An 18,673-nucleotide genomic window follows, 5' to 3' on the forward strand; every position below is an offset into this window, starting at 1 on the left:
CTCCTCCACTTCCTCTGGCAGCTCATTCCATACACTCACCATCCTCTGTGGAAAAAGTTGCCCCTTAGGTCCCTTTGAAATTTTTCCCCTCTCACCTTTAAACCGATGCCCTCGAGTTCTGGACATCCCCACTCCAGGGAAAAGACTTGGTCTATTTATCCTATCCATGCCCCTCATGATTTAATAAATCTCCTATAATGTTCCTCAGTCTCTGACGCTCCAGGGGAAAAAAAAAACTTATTCAGCCCTTCCAATCTTGGCTTCATCCTTGCGAAACTTGAAAGGGTTCAGAAAAGATTTACAACATCCTTCCTATTGCATGCAATATTCAAATAGTGGCCTAACCAATGTTCTACAGCAAAAACGTGACCTCCCAACTCCTATACGCAATGCACTAACCAATAAAGGCAAGCTTACCAAACGCCACCTTCACTATCCTGTCTACCTGCAACTCCACTTTCATGGAACTATACATCTGCACTCCAGAATCTCTTTGTTTAGCAACACTCCCTAAGACCTTACCATTAAATATTTAAATCCTACCCTGATTTGCCTTTCCAAACTGCCGAAGTTTCAAACTGTATCATTTATCTAAATTAAACTCCCATTTGCCACTCGAGGTAAAAACAATGCAGATGCTGGAAATCAGATTCTGGATCAGTGGTGCTGGAAGAGCACAGCAGTTCAGGCAGCATCCAAAGTGCAGCAAAATCGACGTTTCGGGCAAAAGCCCACCACTAATCCATTTGCCACTCCTCAGGCCACTGGCCCATCTGATCAAGATCCTGTTGTACGCTGAGGTAACCTCCTTTGCTGCCCATTACACCTCCAATTTTGATGCCATCTGCAAACTTACCGTACCTTCTATGTTCACATCCAAATCGATTATATAAATGACCAAAAGCAGTGGACCCAGCACCGATCCTTGTGACATACCATTGGTTCCTGATGAAGGGCTTTTGCCTGAAATGTTGATTTATTCCTGTTCCTCGGATGCTGCCTGACCTGCTATGCTTTTCCAGCAACACTCTGATCTAAAGATACTGTTGGTGACAATCCTCCAGTCTGAAAAGCAACTTCCATCGCCACCCTCTGTCGTGTTCCTTCGAGCTACGTCTGTATGCAAATAGCTAATTCTCCATGTGATCTAACCTTGCTAACCCGTTTGCCATGGCGAACCTTGTTGAATGCCCTACTGAAGTCTATATAGATCATATCCACTGCTCTGCCCTCATTAATCGTCGTCCTCTTTGTGTTATTGCGTTGGTTCTTGTCAGTTTAGTTGTTACCAGAGAATAACCTGCAATGGCTTTTCTTCATAGACCTAGGAATTTCCTGTGTGCTTTCAGCCATTGTTTGATATCGTAGGCAGTGATTGAATTGACTGATAGCCGACAACTTTTGATGCTAGAGTCCAAGGAGGATCACCCACTTAGCACTTCTGGATAAAAGTCATAATTTGGAGATGCCAGTGTTGGATTGGGGTGTACAAAATTTAAAATCTCACAACACCAGGTCAGAGTCCAACAGGTTTAATTGGAAGCACACTAGCTTTCGGAGCATCGCTCCTTCATCAGGTGATAGTGCACCAAAAGCTAGCGTGCTTCCAATTAAACCTGTTGGACTATAACCTGGTGTTGTGATTTTTAACTGGATAAAGGTGGTTGCAAATGTTGAAAACCTCATTCATTTTCTGTGACCATTAACTCAACTATTCAATGTCCTTAGGCTGTCTAGCCAATTCATAGCTTTCATTAGATTGAGCTCCCAAAACTGTTGCTTGTATCATGATTCTGAATCCAATTTCTGTTCAGCACAATCACTAGCCTATTGGCTTCGGGTCTGCAGCTCATTTAGATCGTTATCGAGGTTACTTTAAAACCACTACACACCTTTTGTGTGTAATAAAATATCCCTCTAATTCATTCCAACCATACAGTTCATCGATTTCTATACTCCAATTCAGATTTCACATGCATCTCCACTCCTCCACAGATAGTGACTCCTTCAGTTGCCACAGTCCTATGTTCTAGATCTGCCTCCCTAATCCCCTCCACCTCCCTCCTATCTGCTCCTTTGTAATGTTTCTTAAGACTGCCTCTTTGACTGAATTTTTTTTTTAACTTGTCCCTTTTTAACTTGGTTTTGTTATGTTTGATCATTTTATTTGATAACACTCCCATCAAGGACATCATGGAATGGAAGTTAAATGTAGACAATCGTTGTTGAACTTGTGAAACTTAGCGTCCGATCAGGTGTTAAAATTCTATCTGCCTGTGACAGGGTTGGAGTGGGGAGTAGTTTCTGGGTTTGCATGTTGAGAAATATTGAGTGAGGTAATTGGTTGGTAAAGTGTGTTGCAACACACGAATCTCCATCCATTTAACTTCACCACACTGTGTTAGTCCTCCATACTGCAGGTAGCATCTGTCGATTTGTAGTGTTTGCCTGTTACATACCATGAATGCTATGGTTAAAGCATGTAATCTGTTGGTGAAAAATGCTCCATCCGATAATCTATATAAGATTTGTCCAAATGAAACCACACCTAGTTTACAAATTTAATTGTTATTGTCCACTAAGTGATAAATAAATGAAAATTAAATTACAATCAGTCATGAGCCTCAATAAATTGTCCATAATGGTCACTTATAAATACTTAGTGAGCAATTTTATTAATTTCTGTTCCTGGTAGAGTTCCTGTCTGCGCTAATTTTTTCCTGACATTACACTCTGTGCTTCCAGTCAGAACTCCCCTGTTGGTAATGACCTGGTTACCTAACTGAGATTACTCTAAATACTTGATCTCCTGTGAGCCTGGACACTGTCATAAGGACCGAAGCAGAATCCAGCCAGATTTCTGTTTCATCACCCATCCAATGGAAAGCTTTAGGTCTGAGGAACTTCAGATCTTTGACTTTTATAATACAAGCACCATAACTGAAAAGATCAGTAAAGATCACAATATTTTGATTTTCACACAGATTGAAAGTAGGAGGTCTCTTTTGAATATACCTGCATCACCTAAATCTCTAATAGTGGTACAGAAATAGATTTTAATTTGGCTATTTGAAACTAAAATTAATATCTGTTCACAAGTTTTTTTTTAAGAAAATGAGGTGTACCACTAAATGTTAACCACTCACTCTCTTTCTTACAGTTACAATTCGAGCACACCTGACTGGTTGGCTGATGACCTTGAAGAAGACTTTTGTACTGGCACCCAGTTCAGTGCTAAGGATAGTGCTTCTCATTACAAGTCTGATCATTCTCCCTTATATGGGGTTAGTATTAGTCATGTTTGTGATTACAATGTAATTTTTGGGTGGTTGTTGGACTTTGTGGCTTCTTAAAAGCTTAATCATACTAACATCATCCATCGCATCAGCCTTGGGACAGCACGTTCACCTCTGAGATAGAGATTTGTCCCACTCTAGAACTTTTGAGTGTACAGTCCAGAGTGACTCTCAATGTATAAGTTAGAAGGAGGCCATTCAGCCCTTCAAGCCTGCTCCGCCATTCAATGATGTAATGGCTGTTTCTTTTGTGTTTTGAATTCCACATTCCAATCTGCTGCAATATCTTTATATTCTTGTTAGACAGCAGATTCAAACTGCCTTAAAAATATTTAATCCCTGACTTCCACTGCATTCTGTGGCACAAAGTTCCAAAGTTGCAAAAATGTTTAAAAAAATGTTGTTGCAACTCTGCCCTAAAGAGGGTGACCCCCAAACTTGTAAAGAGTTCCCTTAGTTCTGGATTTGCCTGTAAGAAGAAATACTCTTTCCACACCCACCTTGTCAAAACCGCTCAAGATCGTACATATTTCCATCAAGTTATCCCTCACTCAGAACCTCAAAATTGTAATAATGCAGAAAGTGTGGATTTGGCCCATTGTGTATGCATCAGCTCTCAGAATGCTTTAACAATACTAAGGCCCTGCTTTATCCCCAGAATCCAATATGTTGTTTCTTTTAAAGTAATTATCCAAAGCCCCCTCGAATGCCGCCACCACTCTTCCAGGCTGTGCAAACCCTAACCCAAACCACTTGCTGTGTGAAAAACACTTATGAACATAAGACTTAGGAACAGGAGTATGGAATTCAGCCCTGGAGCCTGTTTGGCCATGCAGCAAGATCAAGGGTGATCAGATTGTAACCTCACATCTGCATTCCTGTCCACACAATAACATCTCACCTCCTTGAAAAGTTGTTTTTTTTTCTCCCACTCGCCTTGCATTTGCGTCTTTTACAAGACACTTTAAAATTTTTCTGTCTGGTTCTTGATCTTTTTATAAGCGAGAATGGTTTGGTTTGTCCTGATCTCCTCTGCATGGAACCCTCATCTCCACGGAAGTCTTTCCTCCAAGGAAAACCATCCTAACTTTGCCAATCTATCCCTAGAACTAAAGTTTCTCATCCCTGGAACCATACATGTAAATATCATTGGCACTTGCTCCAGTGTGTTCATATCCTTCCTAAATTGTGGCATCCAGAACTATATACAATATTCCAGTTGAGGTCTAATAGGTGTTCTTTATAAATTATCTCCCTGCTATTGTACACTCTGCCCATTAGCAAAGGCCAGAATGTTGTTTTATCTTTAATGGCTCTCTACCTGTCCTACCCCCTTTAATAAATTATGCATCTATATATCAAGATTTCTCTGCTCCTGCACACCATTCAGATTAGTGACCTCGATACTGTCTCTCCAGGTTCTTTACACCAAAGTCTTTCTCAAACCAATTTGCCAAATTGGACTTCATCTGCCACCAAGTTAACACCCCATTTTGATATACTATATTGTCCTTCTCTCAATTTAGAGTTATGTCGAGTTTTGTCATCTGCGAACGTTTAAAAATTGCATCCTGCACACCAAGATCTTGATCATTTATATATATTCGGAAAAGCAAAGGTCCCAATACTAATCCCTGCAGAGCTTCACTTCAAACTTTCCTCCAGTGTAAAAAAAATACCCAGGAATAAAAGTGAAACACTGTCGATAAAACAAACACACAATGCTGGAGTATCTCTGCAGGTTTGGCAGCATCTGTGGAGAGAGAAGGAAATTTTAACGTTTTAAGCCTGATATAAAACTTCCAGTACAAAACAAGTTCTGAAGAAGTGTTGTATTAAACGCAAAACATTAACTCCTGTTTTTCTCTGTATAAATGCTGCCAGACCATCTGAGTTTCTCCAGCATTCTGTTTGTTACCTGTCAATCACTACCCTGTTTCCTATTCTTCAACCAAATTGTTATCACATTGTCTTTTTTTGTTTTAATTCCATGGTCCACAATTTTCCTCACAGGTCTGTTATGTGATACTGAATGAAATGCCTTTTGGAAGTCCAAGAACCACAGAATGGCCTTTGCCCTCCTGATCTCTTTTAAAAATCTGCAGTAATTTAGTTAGACATGATTTTCCCTCAACAGATCCATGCTTTCTGAATTAACCCATGTGATTACTAATTTTATCCCAAATACCACTGGAGTAAGTGACTGTAATTTGTCTGCTGTTGTTAGTCCCATTTTTTTTTTGAACAAAGGATTAATATCTGTAATTCTCCATTCCTCAAAACCATCCCTGGTACTCGTGAAAATTGAGAGGTCATTGTCAGTGTCTCTGTAATTTTCGCTTACACCTCCTTAGATATTTAGTCCTGGTGGTAATCACTAAACTCGAGGGAAATCGAACTCAGTCTGGCTAACTTTTCCTGAAAAGATAACTACCTAACATCAGTCTAGTAAACATCACCTGAACCTCCTATGCACTTTCATCCATCTTTAAAACTGCATAAAATAATCAAGATGTAGTCTCACCAATGTCCTGTATATCTGAAGCATAACATTCATAATTTCACATTTCGCCTTCCTCTTGTAATAAAGGATAACATTAATCTTAATCATTTACTGTAACTGCATTCCACCTTCTTGTAACTTGTGCATGAGCAGTGCCGAGTTTGCTCTGGTCTGCACCTCAGAATTCCTGCAATCGTTCACTGGTTAAGTAATACACTTTGGCAGAAAAAAAATTTAGAAAGTTAATACTAAAGGAGTGCAGCATTGTCAGATGTGTCATTGGATGGAATGTTAAAAGTAAGGTCTGGTGGACATGAAACAGCACTAAACCATTTTTTCTAATGATTATTTTCATCAATAATTATCCCTCAACAAGTATTGCTAAAACAGATCTGATTATTGTCATTTTTGCTGTATGTTAGACATTGCCAATTGTGGGAGTTACGTGTGCAATGTTGGTTGCCAACAGACCTATATTTGGGTAGGTAACATGTTGGCACGTATTAAAGATTGGTTGTAAAATAGAAGCCGAGAGTAGGAACAAATGCATCTTTTTGAGGCCAGCAGGCTGCCATAAGTGGTGTGCCACTGTGTTGGTGCATGGACTTCAACTCCTAAACTCTTCATTAGCAAAGAATTAAGTTTAAATTAATAGTTCACAGGATAATGGTGTAATTTTTAGAGTTATTTTCTGCAAAATGAAATTATTCTCAGTGATCAAATCTCCTGTACACCAAAATTATAATAGTGTCATAGAAACAGGCCCTTTGGTCCAACTTGTCCATGCCTACCAGATATCCTAGATAGATCTAATCCCATTTGTCAGCATTTGGCCTATATCCCTTCAAACCTTTCCTAATCATTTGCCATACAGACGCATTTAAAATGTTGTACCAGCCTCTACTACTACTTCTGCCAGCTCATTTTATACTTGCGGCACCATGTGTGTGAAACGTTGCCCCTTGGGTCCCTTTCCCCTCTCATCTTAAACCTGTGCCCTCTAGTTTTGGACTCACTCACACATCCCAGGGAAAAGACTTTGTCTGTTTATCCTACCCATGCCCTTCATGATTTTATAAACCTCTATACGGTCACCCCTCAGCCTCCGCTCCAGGGAAAACAGCCCCAGCCTATTCACCCTCTCCCTATAGCTCAAATCCTCCAACCCTGGCAACATCCTTGTAAATTTTTTCTGAATCCTTTCAGGCTTCACAACGTCCTTCCTATAGCACGGAGACCAATATTACACCCAATACAACAAAAGAGGCCTAACTAATTCCTATATAGCCGCAACATGACCTCCTAACTCCTATGCTCAGTGCAACTAGGGGAGATGTCATCCTCTACAAGTCTCTACTGAAGCATTCAGTAGAAAATAAGATAGATGATCAGCAAATATGATCGTATAACCTAGTTAATAAACTGAGATCAAGTATTTGCATAGTTTTGCATGTTGTACAATGAAATTCTGAATTGTTTACTTTTTCAGTAATGACATTGTATCTACTTATAAAAGCATCTCTATTTCTCAGGATCCATGGAGCAGCTTTAGGTGTTGGTTCACTCCTGGCTGGTTTTCTGGGAGAGTCGGCCATGGTAGCAATAGCATCTTGTTATGTTTATCGTAAAGAGGTAAATGTTTTTCCTCCAGCTGTTTTTAATGGTGGTTTTATTTTGTTGCATTTGTACATGTAACAGAAAGTTGTCTGTGCAGTTGTGCCCTTCAGATGTCGTGTCAGTCAATACAGCTTTTGAAAGAGAATTAGAGAGATCATTTTAAATTCTTCATGTGTAAAACAAAGTGACTGCAAAGGACTTCAATGAGAGAGAATTATTATTTGCCTCGGTCTGGCAATTAAAAATTTGAAAGCGAGGAACATGTATGTGAACCTTTGAGGTAAAAGAAGGGCTTTTGCCCGAAACGTCGATTTGCTGCACTTTGGATGCTGCCTGAACTGCTGTGCTCTTCCAGCATCACTAATCCAGAATGTGAACCTTTGATCCTACTTCACTGTTGAGGAATATTACAGGTGAGCAGCAATGCAATCCAAGCCCTTAGCTTTAGATCCCTCCATTCATGTGATAACCGAAGGCTTATTATTGCCTGCTTTGAGAATGTTCAGAAACTAAAATCTATAATCTCGGTGAGTCAGCCAAGAGTTTCTATAGATATTTAAAAGTGGAAAAATTTAACAATGTGGATGTAGGTTCTATACGAATTGAATCTAAGAAATTAATTTTGGAAAATAAGAGGCTGACTAATAAACTGGTATTCATATATCAGTATTCACTATAAAGAATACAAAGAACATCACAAAATTAGCTGCAAATCAAGAAATGAAAGAGAGGGAGGAACTCAAGAAACTTACAGGTTGTACTGAGCAAATTGTTGGAGTAGCAGGCTGACAAGTCTCCAAGTCCCAATGGACTTCACCCTAGGGTTTGAAAAAAGGTGGCTAGTGGGGTAATTGAAACACTGGGTTTGATTTTCCAAAATTCACTCCATTCAGGGAAGAATCCATCGAGTACAAGTTAGTGAACTCCCCTATTCAAAATGAGAGGGAGACAGAAGCCAGGAAACTACAAGTCAGCCAGCTTAACGTCACAATGTTGAAAAGCCATTTGGATAGAGACATGAATGGGAAAGGTTTGAAGGGATATGGGTCATGAGCAGGCAGGTGGGACTAGTTTAGTTTGGGATTATGTTCTGCATGCATTATTTGGATCAAAGGGTCTGTTTCTGTGCTGAATAACTGCGATGTTAGAAGCTATGATTAAAGAAACAATAGCAAGGAACTGGGAAAATCTAATGTGATCAGGCAGGGTGAATACGGTATTTTGAAAGGAAATCATGAAGAAAATAAAATGCAATGAATAAAGGCAAACCAGTAAATTCTATTGGATTTCCAGGAAACATTTGATGAGATGTCACAGCAAAGATTATTGTGCAAAATGAAAACTCATGTTAACATATTAGAATAGATAGATTGGCTGGCTAACATCAAACAGAAAGCAATGATGAATAGTTGGCAAGATATAATAAGTAGTGTGACATGGTGGATCAGTACTGGGGCTTCAACTTTTACAATCTTAGACAAATGACTTGGATGAAGGGACCAAAGTTGTAGTTGCTAAATTTGCTGATGATGAAAAGATTACAAGGAATGTGAGGTGTGAAGAGGACGTAAGGAGGCTGCCAAAGCATAGGTTAAACGAGAGGCAAAAAATCTGTTTCAAGGAGAATATTGTGGGAAAATGTGTAATTATTCACTCTTGCAGGAAGAAGTCATATTATCTAAATGGTGGGAAGTTGCAGAGCTCTGAGATGCAGAAGGATCTGAGTGTCCTGGTGAATTATTTGCAAATAGTTATCAGCGGGTACAGCAAGTAATTAAGAAAGTTAATAAGATGTTATTGTTTATTGCATGAGTTATTAGGCACATATCTAGGCAGGTTATACAAATTAGTGAGACCGTATCTGAATTATTGTACTGTGTATGGCATTGGTCTGGTTGTTCAAGGAAAGGTATAAATGTGTTGGACGTAGTTCAGAGAATGTTTACAAGACTAATACCTGGAAAAAGTATGTTGTCTTATGAAGAACAGTTGGTCAATCTAGGCTTGTAAAGTCTTCCTAGCAGTAGTCAGGATGTGGGGAAGAAAGTAAATCAGAAGATAGAAAAGGCATGTCAGAAAGGCACTATTACAGTAATCATTTGGACTTGAGTATGCAGGTGGACTGGGTTGGTAGCAGATCCTAAAAAAAAGGAATTTGTGGAATGTCTACAAGATGATTTTTTTTTGGAGTAGCTTGTGGTAGAGCTCACCAGGGAATGGGCAAATCTGGATTTAGTGATGTGTAATGAGGCATACTTTATTAGGAAGCTTATGGTGAGGAGCCCATAGAATCTTAGAATTCACCCTGCAGTTTAAGAGGGAGAAGCTGGAATTAGATGTAACTGTATTACAATTGAGTAAAGGTAATTAGAAAGAAGTGAGGGAGTAGCTGATTGCTTAGAGAGTTGATTGGAAGGGAAGCCCAATAGGGAAGATGGTGATGCATCAGTGACAGGAATTTCTGGGGGTAATTCAGGAGGCAGAACAAAAATACATCCCAAAGAAAAAGAAAACCTATACAGGGGAGCACAAGGGAAGTCAGGGACAGCCCAAAAGCAAAAGCATACAATGTGATGAACAATCGTAGGAATCCAGACGATTGGGAAACCTTTTAAAAACTAGCAAATGACAAATAATGAAGTGCAAGTGTAAGCTAGCTAATAATGTAAAAGAAGATTGCAAGAGTTATTTTAGATATGTAAAAGGTAAGAGAGAGGCAAAAGTGGACATTGGACCACTGGAAAATAAGGCTGGAGATGTAGTATGGGGGACAAAGAAATAGCAGAGGAACTGAACAGGTACTTTGCATCAGTCTTTGTGATGGAAGACACCAATAGTATATGTGACTCAGAAGAATCAGGGAGCTGAGGTGAGTGTAGTAGTCGTCACTCTGGGGAAGGTGCTGGGGAAGCTGAAAGGTTATCTGGTCTGGATAATTACCTGGCCCAGGTAGATCACTCTCAAGTCTGAAGGCAACAGCTGAGGAGATTGTGTGAGCATTGGTAATGCTCTTTCAGGAATCAAGGAGTCAGGGAGGGTCCCAGAGGGCTGGAAAATAGCTAATGTAACACCCCTTTTAAAATACGAGACCGGCAGTGGAATGGTTAGCCTGACCTCAGTCATTGGTAAGATTTTACAGTCCATTATTAAAGATGGACTTATCTCTACAGGGTTGGAATATAAAAGCAGCGATGTGCTACTGAGACTTTATAAAGCTCTGGTTAGGCCCCATTTGGAGTACTGTGTCCAGTTTTGGTCCCCACACGTCAGGAAGGACATACTGGCACTGGAACGTGTCCAGCGGAGATTCACACGGATGATCCCTGGAATGGTAGGTCTAACATATGAGGAACGGCTGAGGATCCTGGGATTGTATTCATTGGAGTTTAGAAGATTAAGGGGAGACTTAATAGAGACTTACAAGATAATACATGGCTTGGAAAGGGTGGACACTAGGAAATTTATTTCCATTAGGCGAGGAGACTAGGACCCGTGGAGACAGCCTTAGAATTAGAGGGGGTCAATTCAGAACCGAAATGCGGAGACATTTCTTCAGCCAGAGAGTGGTGGGCCTGTGGAATTCATTGCCACAGGGTGCAGTGGAGGCCGGGATGCTAAATGTCTTCAAGGCAGAGATTGATAGATTCTTGTTGTCTTGAGGAATTAAGGGCTACGGGGAGAACGCTGGTAAGTGGAGTTGAAATGCCCATCAGCCATGATTGAATGGCGGAGTGGACTCGATGGGCTGAATGGCCTTACTTCCACTCCTATGTCTTATGGTCTTATGAGATTACAGAGTACTTGGGCGCACATGGTGAAATAGGGTGGAGTTAGCATGGCTTCACCAAGGGGAGATCATGTCTGACAAATCTGTTAAAAATTCGTTGAGGGGGGGAAAGAGGAATTTAGGCAAAGGAGAGCTGGTGGATATGATGTGTTTGGATTTCCAAAAGGCCTTTGACAAGGTGCTGCACAGGAGGCTGTTTAAATAAGAGTCCATGGTGTTATGGGCAAGATACTAGCTTGGATAGAGGATTGGCTGACTGGCAGAAGGCAGAGAGTGGGCGTAATGCTTAGGATGGAAGGCAGTGGTTAATGGAGTTCTGCAGAGGTCAGAGTCAGGATGACAACTATTTACGTCATACATTAATGATCTAGATTAAGGAACTGCAAGCATTGTTACTAAGTTTGCAAGTGGCACAAAGATCGGTAGAGGGACAGGTAGTGTCAAGGAATTGGAGCAGCTGCAGAAGGACATGGACAGACTAGCAGAGTGGGCAAAGAAGTGAGCAGATAAAATACAATGTGGGAAAGTGAGAGATCAAGTGTTTTTCTAGCAAGGATAGAAACATAGACTATTTTCTAAATGAGGCAAGGCTTCAGAAAACTGAAGCACAAAGAGACTTAGGAGCTATGGTTCATGATTCTCTTCAGGTTGACATGCATTTGACAGTTAGGAAATGTGAAGGACCAGACCAAACCCCCTTCAGATATATCAAAGAGATACTCTAGGCTCTAACTTTTTTATCTTATTTAAAGGCAAGTGGAAGGTGTTGTGTTTCAAATGTAATTTGATTGGCTGCACTACTAGGCTTTAAGCAAAGCACACTTTATTCTTATTGTACAGTTAAAGTACAAATACAAGGAAGAAGAATTAATATAAGTTTAACTTTTGGAAAACTTAATAGATTATTTATCTGCTAAACAGCAATAGTTGGCAAAGTCACATTCAGTAAAATGGATTGTCTTATGTGCAATTTCACAGCATAGAGAGAACTCTAGCTTTTTGCTGTGATTAGAGAGAGATATGGCTTTCACAGCCAACTTCAAATCCAAAGACTACTGAAAGCTAAACTAAAACCCCAGTTCTGTTGGAGCCTGACTACACCCATTCATGCTGCTTCTCTTGTTTCAACTTCTTAAAGAAAACTCCATGGCGCCTCAGCTGTTGACGTTATTGGCTTCAGATAGACAGCTCAGCACCTCTGTGTTAAAACCTCTCTTCAAAAAAAAATGCAGGACAAAATACACCTCATAAAAGCCATAGATTCGTCACAGGGCAAATGCAATGTTAGCAATCATTTCAAAAGGGTAGAATATAATAGCTGAAATGTACTACTGAAGCTGTATAAGGGTCTGATCAGACCACATTTGAAATATTGTGAGCATTTTTGGGCCCTGTATCTAAGGAAGGATGTGGGGGCCTCAGAGCATCCAGAGGAGCTTTACAAAAATGATTCTGGGGATGGAAGATTTGTCATATGAAGAGCAGTTAAGGATTCCGGGCCTATACTCGAGGAAGTTTAGAAGGATAATGGTGTACCTCATTGAAACTTACAGAATAGTGAGAGGCCTGGAAAGAGAAGACATGGAGAAGATGTTTCTACCAGTCAGAGAGATTAGGACCCGAAGGCACAGCCTCAGATTGAAGGACAGGGATGAGGAGCAATTTCTTCAGTCATAATGGTCACCGCGTTATAGGAAGGATGTGGAAGCGTAGGGAAGGGTTCAGAGGAGATTTACTAGGATGTTGCCTGGTATGGAGGGAAGGCCTTGCAAGAAAAGACTGAGGAACTTGAGGCTGTTTTCGTTAGAAAGAAAGTAAAGAAGTGACTCAATTGAGGCATATCACATAATCAGAGGGTTAGATAATATGGACAGTGACAGCCTTCTTCCTCTGATTGTGATGGCTAGTATGAGGGGACATAGCTTTAAATTTGAGGGGTGGTAGATATAGGACCAAGGTCAGAGGTAGTTTCTTTACTCAGTAGTAGGGACGTAGAACAACCTGCCTGCAACAGTAGTAGACTCACCAAATGTAAGAGCATTTAAATGGTAATTGGATAGACATATGGAGGAGAGTGGAATAGTGTAGGTTAAATGGGCTTCAGATTGGTTTCACAGGTTGGTGCAACATCGAAGGCTGAAGGGCCTGTGCTGCACTGTAATGTTCTGTCTCAAAGATGGTTAATCTATGGAGCTCAATTCCACAGAAGGCTGTGGAGGCCAAATCATTGAGTGTATTTAAGGTAAAGATCGATAAGTTCTTGATTAGTAAGAGATCAAGGATTACAGGGATAAGTATGAAAATGGGCTTGAGAAACATATCAGCTATAATTGAATAATGGAGCCGACTCGATGGGCCAAATGGCCTAATTCTGGTCCTGTATTTTATGATCTTGTGGATTAAGGGAGCTGTAGAGCATTGTCTAAAAGTTGGAACCAGATCCTTTCAGAAGTAAAATGCAGAAAGACAAACTCTATGAGGATGATCAGATTTAGAACTCTTTATCAATGGTAATATATGCTAATTTATTATAAATTTTAAAATTGAGATTGATTGAAATTCCCTTAATACCCAGGAGTATTAAGGGACTTGAGGTAATGGCTAGTATACAGAGTTAGGTTGCAGATCAGCCAGCGATAGGGTATCATTGAGTGTTAAACAGACATCAGAGTCTAAATAGCCTTCTCCTATTGTGATTCTATGGGAGAGTAAGAGTTAAAGTGAAACATACATTTTAATTTGTTTAACTCTCCAGCAATGAAAGAATTCGACTTCTCACTACTTTATTTTCGGTGTTGGAGGCTTCTTGGCACTTATTAATATGTATTAAGCTGCTAAAAATATACTCACATTGGAATGGGTCACATTATAAGTGACTTTCTCTGGCAAAATTTGTTTGTTCAGCAGCTGTGGGCCAAAGTCACCATTTTAATTAAGTCACCCACCACTAATTACCCAGAGGACAGTTCAGAGTCACCAACATTGGTGTGGATCTGGAGGCAAATGCAGGCCGATTCTGATAAGGATGGCAGAATCCCTTCCCTCAAGGCCATTAGTGAACAATATGGGTTTTTATAGCAAAACATGACCGGTATACATGATTTTTAATTTAGTTTTTATGTAATTCAAATTTCACTATTAGTCATGGTGGGAGTTCAATTCATGTACTTGGAACATTAACTTGGGGTTCTACATTAACTGTAGTAGACTGCAGATGATCTCCAGCATCTGCCATCCTCACTTTCTCCCCGTTCTACATTAACTAGTCCATTGACAGAAAAAAATGGACTGAGGAAAGCTAGGGGTAAGAAGGTGTATGGTGTTTTAGCTTTCGATAGAGGGGCATTAAATTTAAGAGCTGCGAGATTTTGCTGTAGCTCTCTAAAACCCTGGTTAGGCCATACTTGGAACATTGTGTCCAATTCTGGACACCTCATTATACAAAGGATGTAGATGCTTTAGAGTGTGATGTCGGGGTGTTCATGAGGAGCCAGTGTTGATGGCTTTTGCTGCTTCTCTGAATGGATCAACTTGCAGCTTGGGGCTGGTGTGTGAAGGTGTTTCTCGGGGGTGGACAGTGGGTGGGAGGGAGTCTATAGGTGCCAGGGTTTGGCTGTTGGTGGTTAGAAAAGAGGGGGTGGTTGTACCCGACCTGGACGAGGGAGTGGAGAGCTAGGTTGGGGTGGGAGAGAGCTGCCTCAGTGGGGCTGTGCTCTTTGCAGCGAGGCATCGTCTCTCGGCTCCCATCCCCACAGTCTAGGCCGTTCGGTTTTAATTTATTTTTCTGAGTCTCTGCACATATTGAAATGAATCCTCCAGGAGGATGTGAGTGGGAAGCCGGGACTGACTGGGATAATGGCCAAAGTGGGGAGGGGAAATGCCACTGCCCTGGCCGTTGCCACCGTCGGCGATGTGGTGTCTGCGGTCGGTGCTGGTGCCAGGAATGATCCAGAGTTTGGCGAGGACAGCAGGAGGAAGTTGCAGCTCTGGACTCTGCTGCAGTGCTGATGGTGAGGAGGGGAGAGCTTATTGGCAGCACGGTGGTTAGCACTGTTGCCTAACCTTCCTAATGAAGGGCTTTTGCCCGAAACATCAATTCTCCTGTTCCTCAGGTGCTGCCTGACCTGCTGAGCTTTTCCAGCGCCACTCTAATCTTGACTGCTGCCTCACAGCATCACATTTGATTCCCGCCTAGGGGAAACTGTGTGGAGTTTGCATATTCTCCCCTTGTCTGCATGGATTCCTCCGGGTGCTCTGGTTTCCTCCCACAATCCAAAGATGTGCAGGTTAGGTGGATTGGCCATGTTAAATCGCCCATACTGTTAAGTGCATAAGTCAGGTGTAGATATGAGGAAGTGGAATGGGTCTGGTTGGACTGTTCTTCAGGGAGTCGGTGTAGGAAATCTGATCTAATCAGGAGATGCTGCCTAGATTATAGGGCTTGCCTTATGAAGAAAGGTTGAGTGAACTCTGGCTTTTCACAGTGGAGAGCAGAAGGAAGAGCGGTGACTTGATAAAGGTGTACAAGGTAACGAGAGTTATTGAGTCATTGAAATATACGGCATGGAAACCGACCCTTTGGTTCACGCTGCTCAGATATCCCAACTCAATCTAATCCCACCTGCCAGCACCCGGCCCATATCCCTCCAAACCCTTCCTATTCGTATACCCATCCAAATGCCTCTTAAATGTTGCAATTGTACCAGCCTCCACCACTTGCTCTGGCAGCTCATTCCATGCACGTACCATCCTCTGTGTGAAAGTGTTGCTCCTTTAGGTCTCTTTTATATCTTTCCCCTCTTACCCTAAACCTATACCCTCTAGTTCTGGACTTTCCCACCCCAGGGAAAAGTCTTTGTCTATTTACCCTATCCATGACCCTCATTATTTTATAAGCCTCTATAAGGTCACCCCTCAGCCTCTGACGCTCCAGGGAAAACACCTCCAGCCTATTCAACCCCTCAAATCCTCCAACCCTGGCAACATCCTTGTACGTCTTTTCTGAACCCTTTCAAGTTTCACAACATCCTTCCAATAGGAAGGAAACTAGAATTGCACGCAATATTCCAACAGTGGCCTAACCAATGTCCTGTACAGCCGCAACATGACCTCCCAACTCCTGTACTCAATATTCTGACCAATAAAGGAAAGCATACCAAACGCCGCCTTCACTATCCTATTTATCTGCGACGCCACTTGCAAGGAGCTATGAACCTGCACACCAAGGTCTCTTTGTTCAGCAACATTCCCTAGGACCTTACCATTAAGTGTATAAGTCCTACAATGCTTTATCAAAATGCAGCACCTTGCATTTATCTAAATTAAACTCCATCTGCCACACCTCAGCCCATTGGCCCATCTGATCAAGATCCCATTGTTATCTTCTTCACTGTCCACTACACCTCCAATTTTGGTGTCATCTGCAAATTTACTAACTATACCTCATACTCACAACCAAATCATTTACATAAATAATGAAAAGTAGTGTACCCAGCGCCGATCCTTGCAGCACTAGTCACAGGCCTCCAGTCTGAAAAACAACCCTCCACGACCACCCTCTGTCTTCTACCTTTGAGCCAGCTCTATATCCAACTGGCTAGTTCTCCCTGTATTCCATGAAATCTAACCTTTCACACCAGTCTCCCATGGGGAACCTTGTTGAACACCTTACTGAAGTCCGTATAGATCATGTCCACTGCTATGCCGTCATCAATCCTCTTTGTTACTTCTTCAAAAAACTCAATCAAGTCTGTGGGACATGATTTCCAACTCTCAAAGCCATGTTGACTATCCCTAATCAGTCCTTGCCTTTCCAAATACATGTATATCTTGTCCCTCAGGATTCCCTCCAATAACTTGCCCACCATTGACATCAGGCTCACTGGTCTATAGTTCCCTGGCTTGTCCTTACCACCTTTCTTAAACAGTGGTACCACGTTAGCCAACGTCCAATCTTCTGGCACCTCATCTGTGAATATCAATGATACAAATATCTCAGCGAGGGGCCAGCAATCGCTTCCCACAGAGTTCTAGGGTATAGAGAGACATAGAGCAGATAGCTAGAGACTTTTCCCCGCAGCAGAAATGGCTGTCACGAGGCATCATAAGTTCAGGGTGATTGGAGGAAGGTATAGGGGAGATGTCAGAGGTAGCTTCTTTACACAGAGAGCAGTGCATGCATGGAATGCACTGCCAGAGGTGGTAGTAGAGTCAAGAGACATTAGGGACATTTAAGTGACTGGATGAGCACATGGATGGCAGTAAATTGAGGGGTGTGCAGGCTAGGATGATGTGAGGATTAAGATAAATGCTCGGCACAACACTGTGGGCCAAAGGGCATGTGATGTGCTGGATGGTTCGATTACCATTGCACTGCCACCTCCCCATGAACTGGTACTTACCGCATCACCCCCTTCCATGTTAGTGCTGTGTTTCCCACGAATACTTTTTGAGCTAAGTTCCCGGAGAACCAGAGCATTTCAGAAAGCATCTTTAAACATATGAGGTGATTCTGATTTAATTTTTGTTCGTATTTTCTAGGGTTTTCTTGTGAATTCAGTAGGTGCACTGCTTTGTTCTTCTCCTCTGGAAATCACTAGCTGGTCATTAGGTGTGCACTTGACCTGACACCAGAGTAAACAAGGGTAAAGATATGGAGCTGGAAGAATTAACCAGCTGCTGTTGTTTTTTTTAAAAGAATGAAAATACAGTTAAAACGACATACTGTAACATGACAATGAACTGCATGAAATGCTCTTGGCCCCACATTTGAGCAAAGAATTGGCTAGGAGAAAGTGAGGACTGCAGATGCTGAAGATCAGAGCTGAAAATGTGTTGCTGGAAAAGCGCAGCAGGTCAGGCAGCATCCAAGGAACAGGAGATTCGAGGTTTTGGGTATGAGCATTCCTGAAGAAGGGCTCATGCCCGAAACGTCGAATCTCTTGCTCCTTGGATGCTGCCTGACCTGCGCTTTTCCAGCAACACATTTTCAGCAAAGAATTGGCCACTCTTGTGCAGTTAAAGAGACCTGATTGACATTACACTACATTTCTGAGGGGCTGAGATTTGAATGCAAATTTAAACCAAAATCCTATTTTCACGTATATTTTAATGGAAAAGTATTTAAAAGTATGCTTAGTCTTCTGGTAAATATTCATCCCTCAATCAACACCAGGAAAGAGAGGCTACCTTTTAGTTGAATATGGTTTACTGAGATCCTTCACAAAATCAATGCTGAACGATGGAGGCCGTTCCGTCAGCTATTTGATCACAGTCCTGCTGCCAGTTTGGAAGTTTTGAGCTACAGGGAGAGGCTGAATAGGCTGGGGCTATTTTTCCCTGGAGTGTTGGAAACTGAGGGGTGACCATGAAGAGGTTTATAAAATCATGAGGGCCATGTTTGTGGTAAATAGACAACATATTTTCCGATGAGATGGGGGGAGTCCAAAACTAGAGGGCATTGGTTTAAAG

At 41.5% G+C, this 18,673-nt stretch overlaps 1 protein-coding gene across 1 annotated transcript in view; it reads left to right on the forward strand.

The window, feature by feature from the left end:
- Window positions 1-18,673, forward strand: part of ankhb (ANKH inorganic pyrophosphate transport regulator b) — a 119,181-nt gene that overhangs the window by 97,071 nt on the left and 3,437 nt on the right. Inside the window, exons 10-11 of the mRNA XM_060825318.1 lie at window positions 3,161-3,284; window positions 7,332-7,431. Coding sequence (XP_060681301.1) covers window positions 3,161-3,284; window positions 7,332-7,431 — 224 coding nt within the window. The remainder of the gene's footprint in view (window positions 1-3,160; window positions 3,285-7,331; window positions 7,432-18,673) is intronic.

This window comes from Hemiscyllium ocellatum, chromosome 5, assembly GCF_020745735.1.
Source record: "Hemiscyllium ocellatum isolate sHemOce1 chromosome 5, sHemOce1.pat.X.cur, whole genome shotgun sequence".
NCBI classification, from domain to species: domain Eukaryota; kingdom Metazoa; phylum Chordata; class Chondrichthyes; order Orectolobiformes; family Hemiscylliidae; genus Hemiscyllium; species Hemiscyllium ocellatum.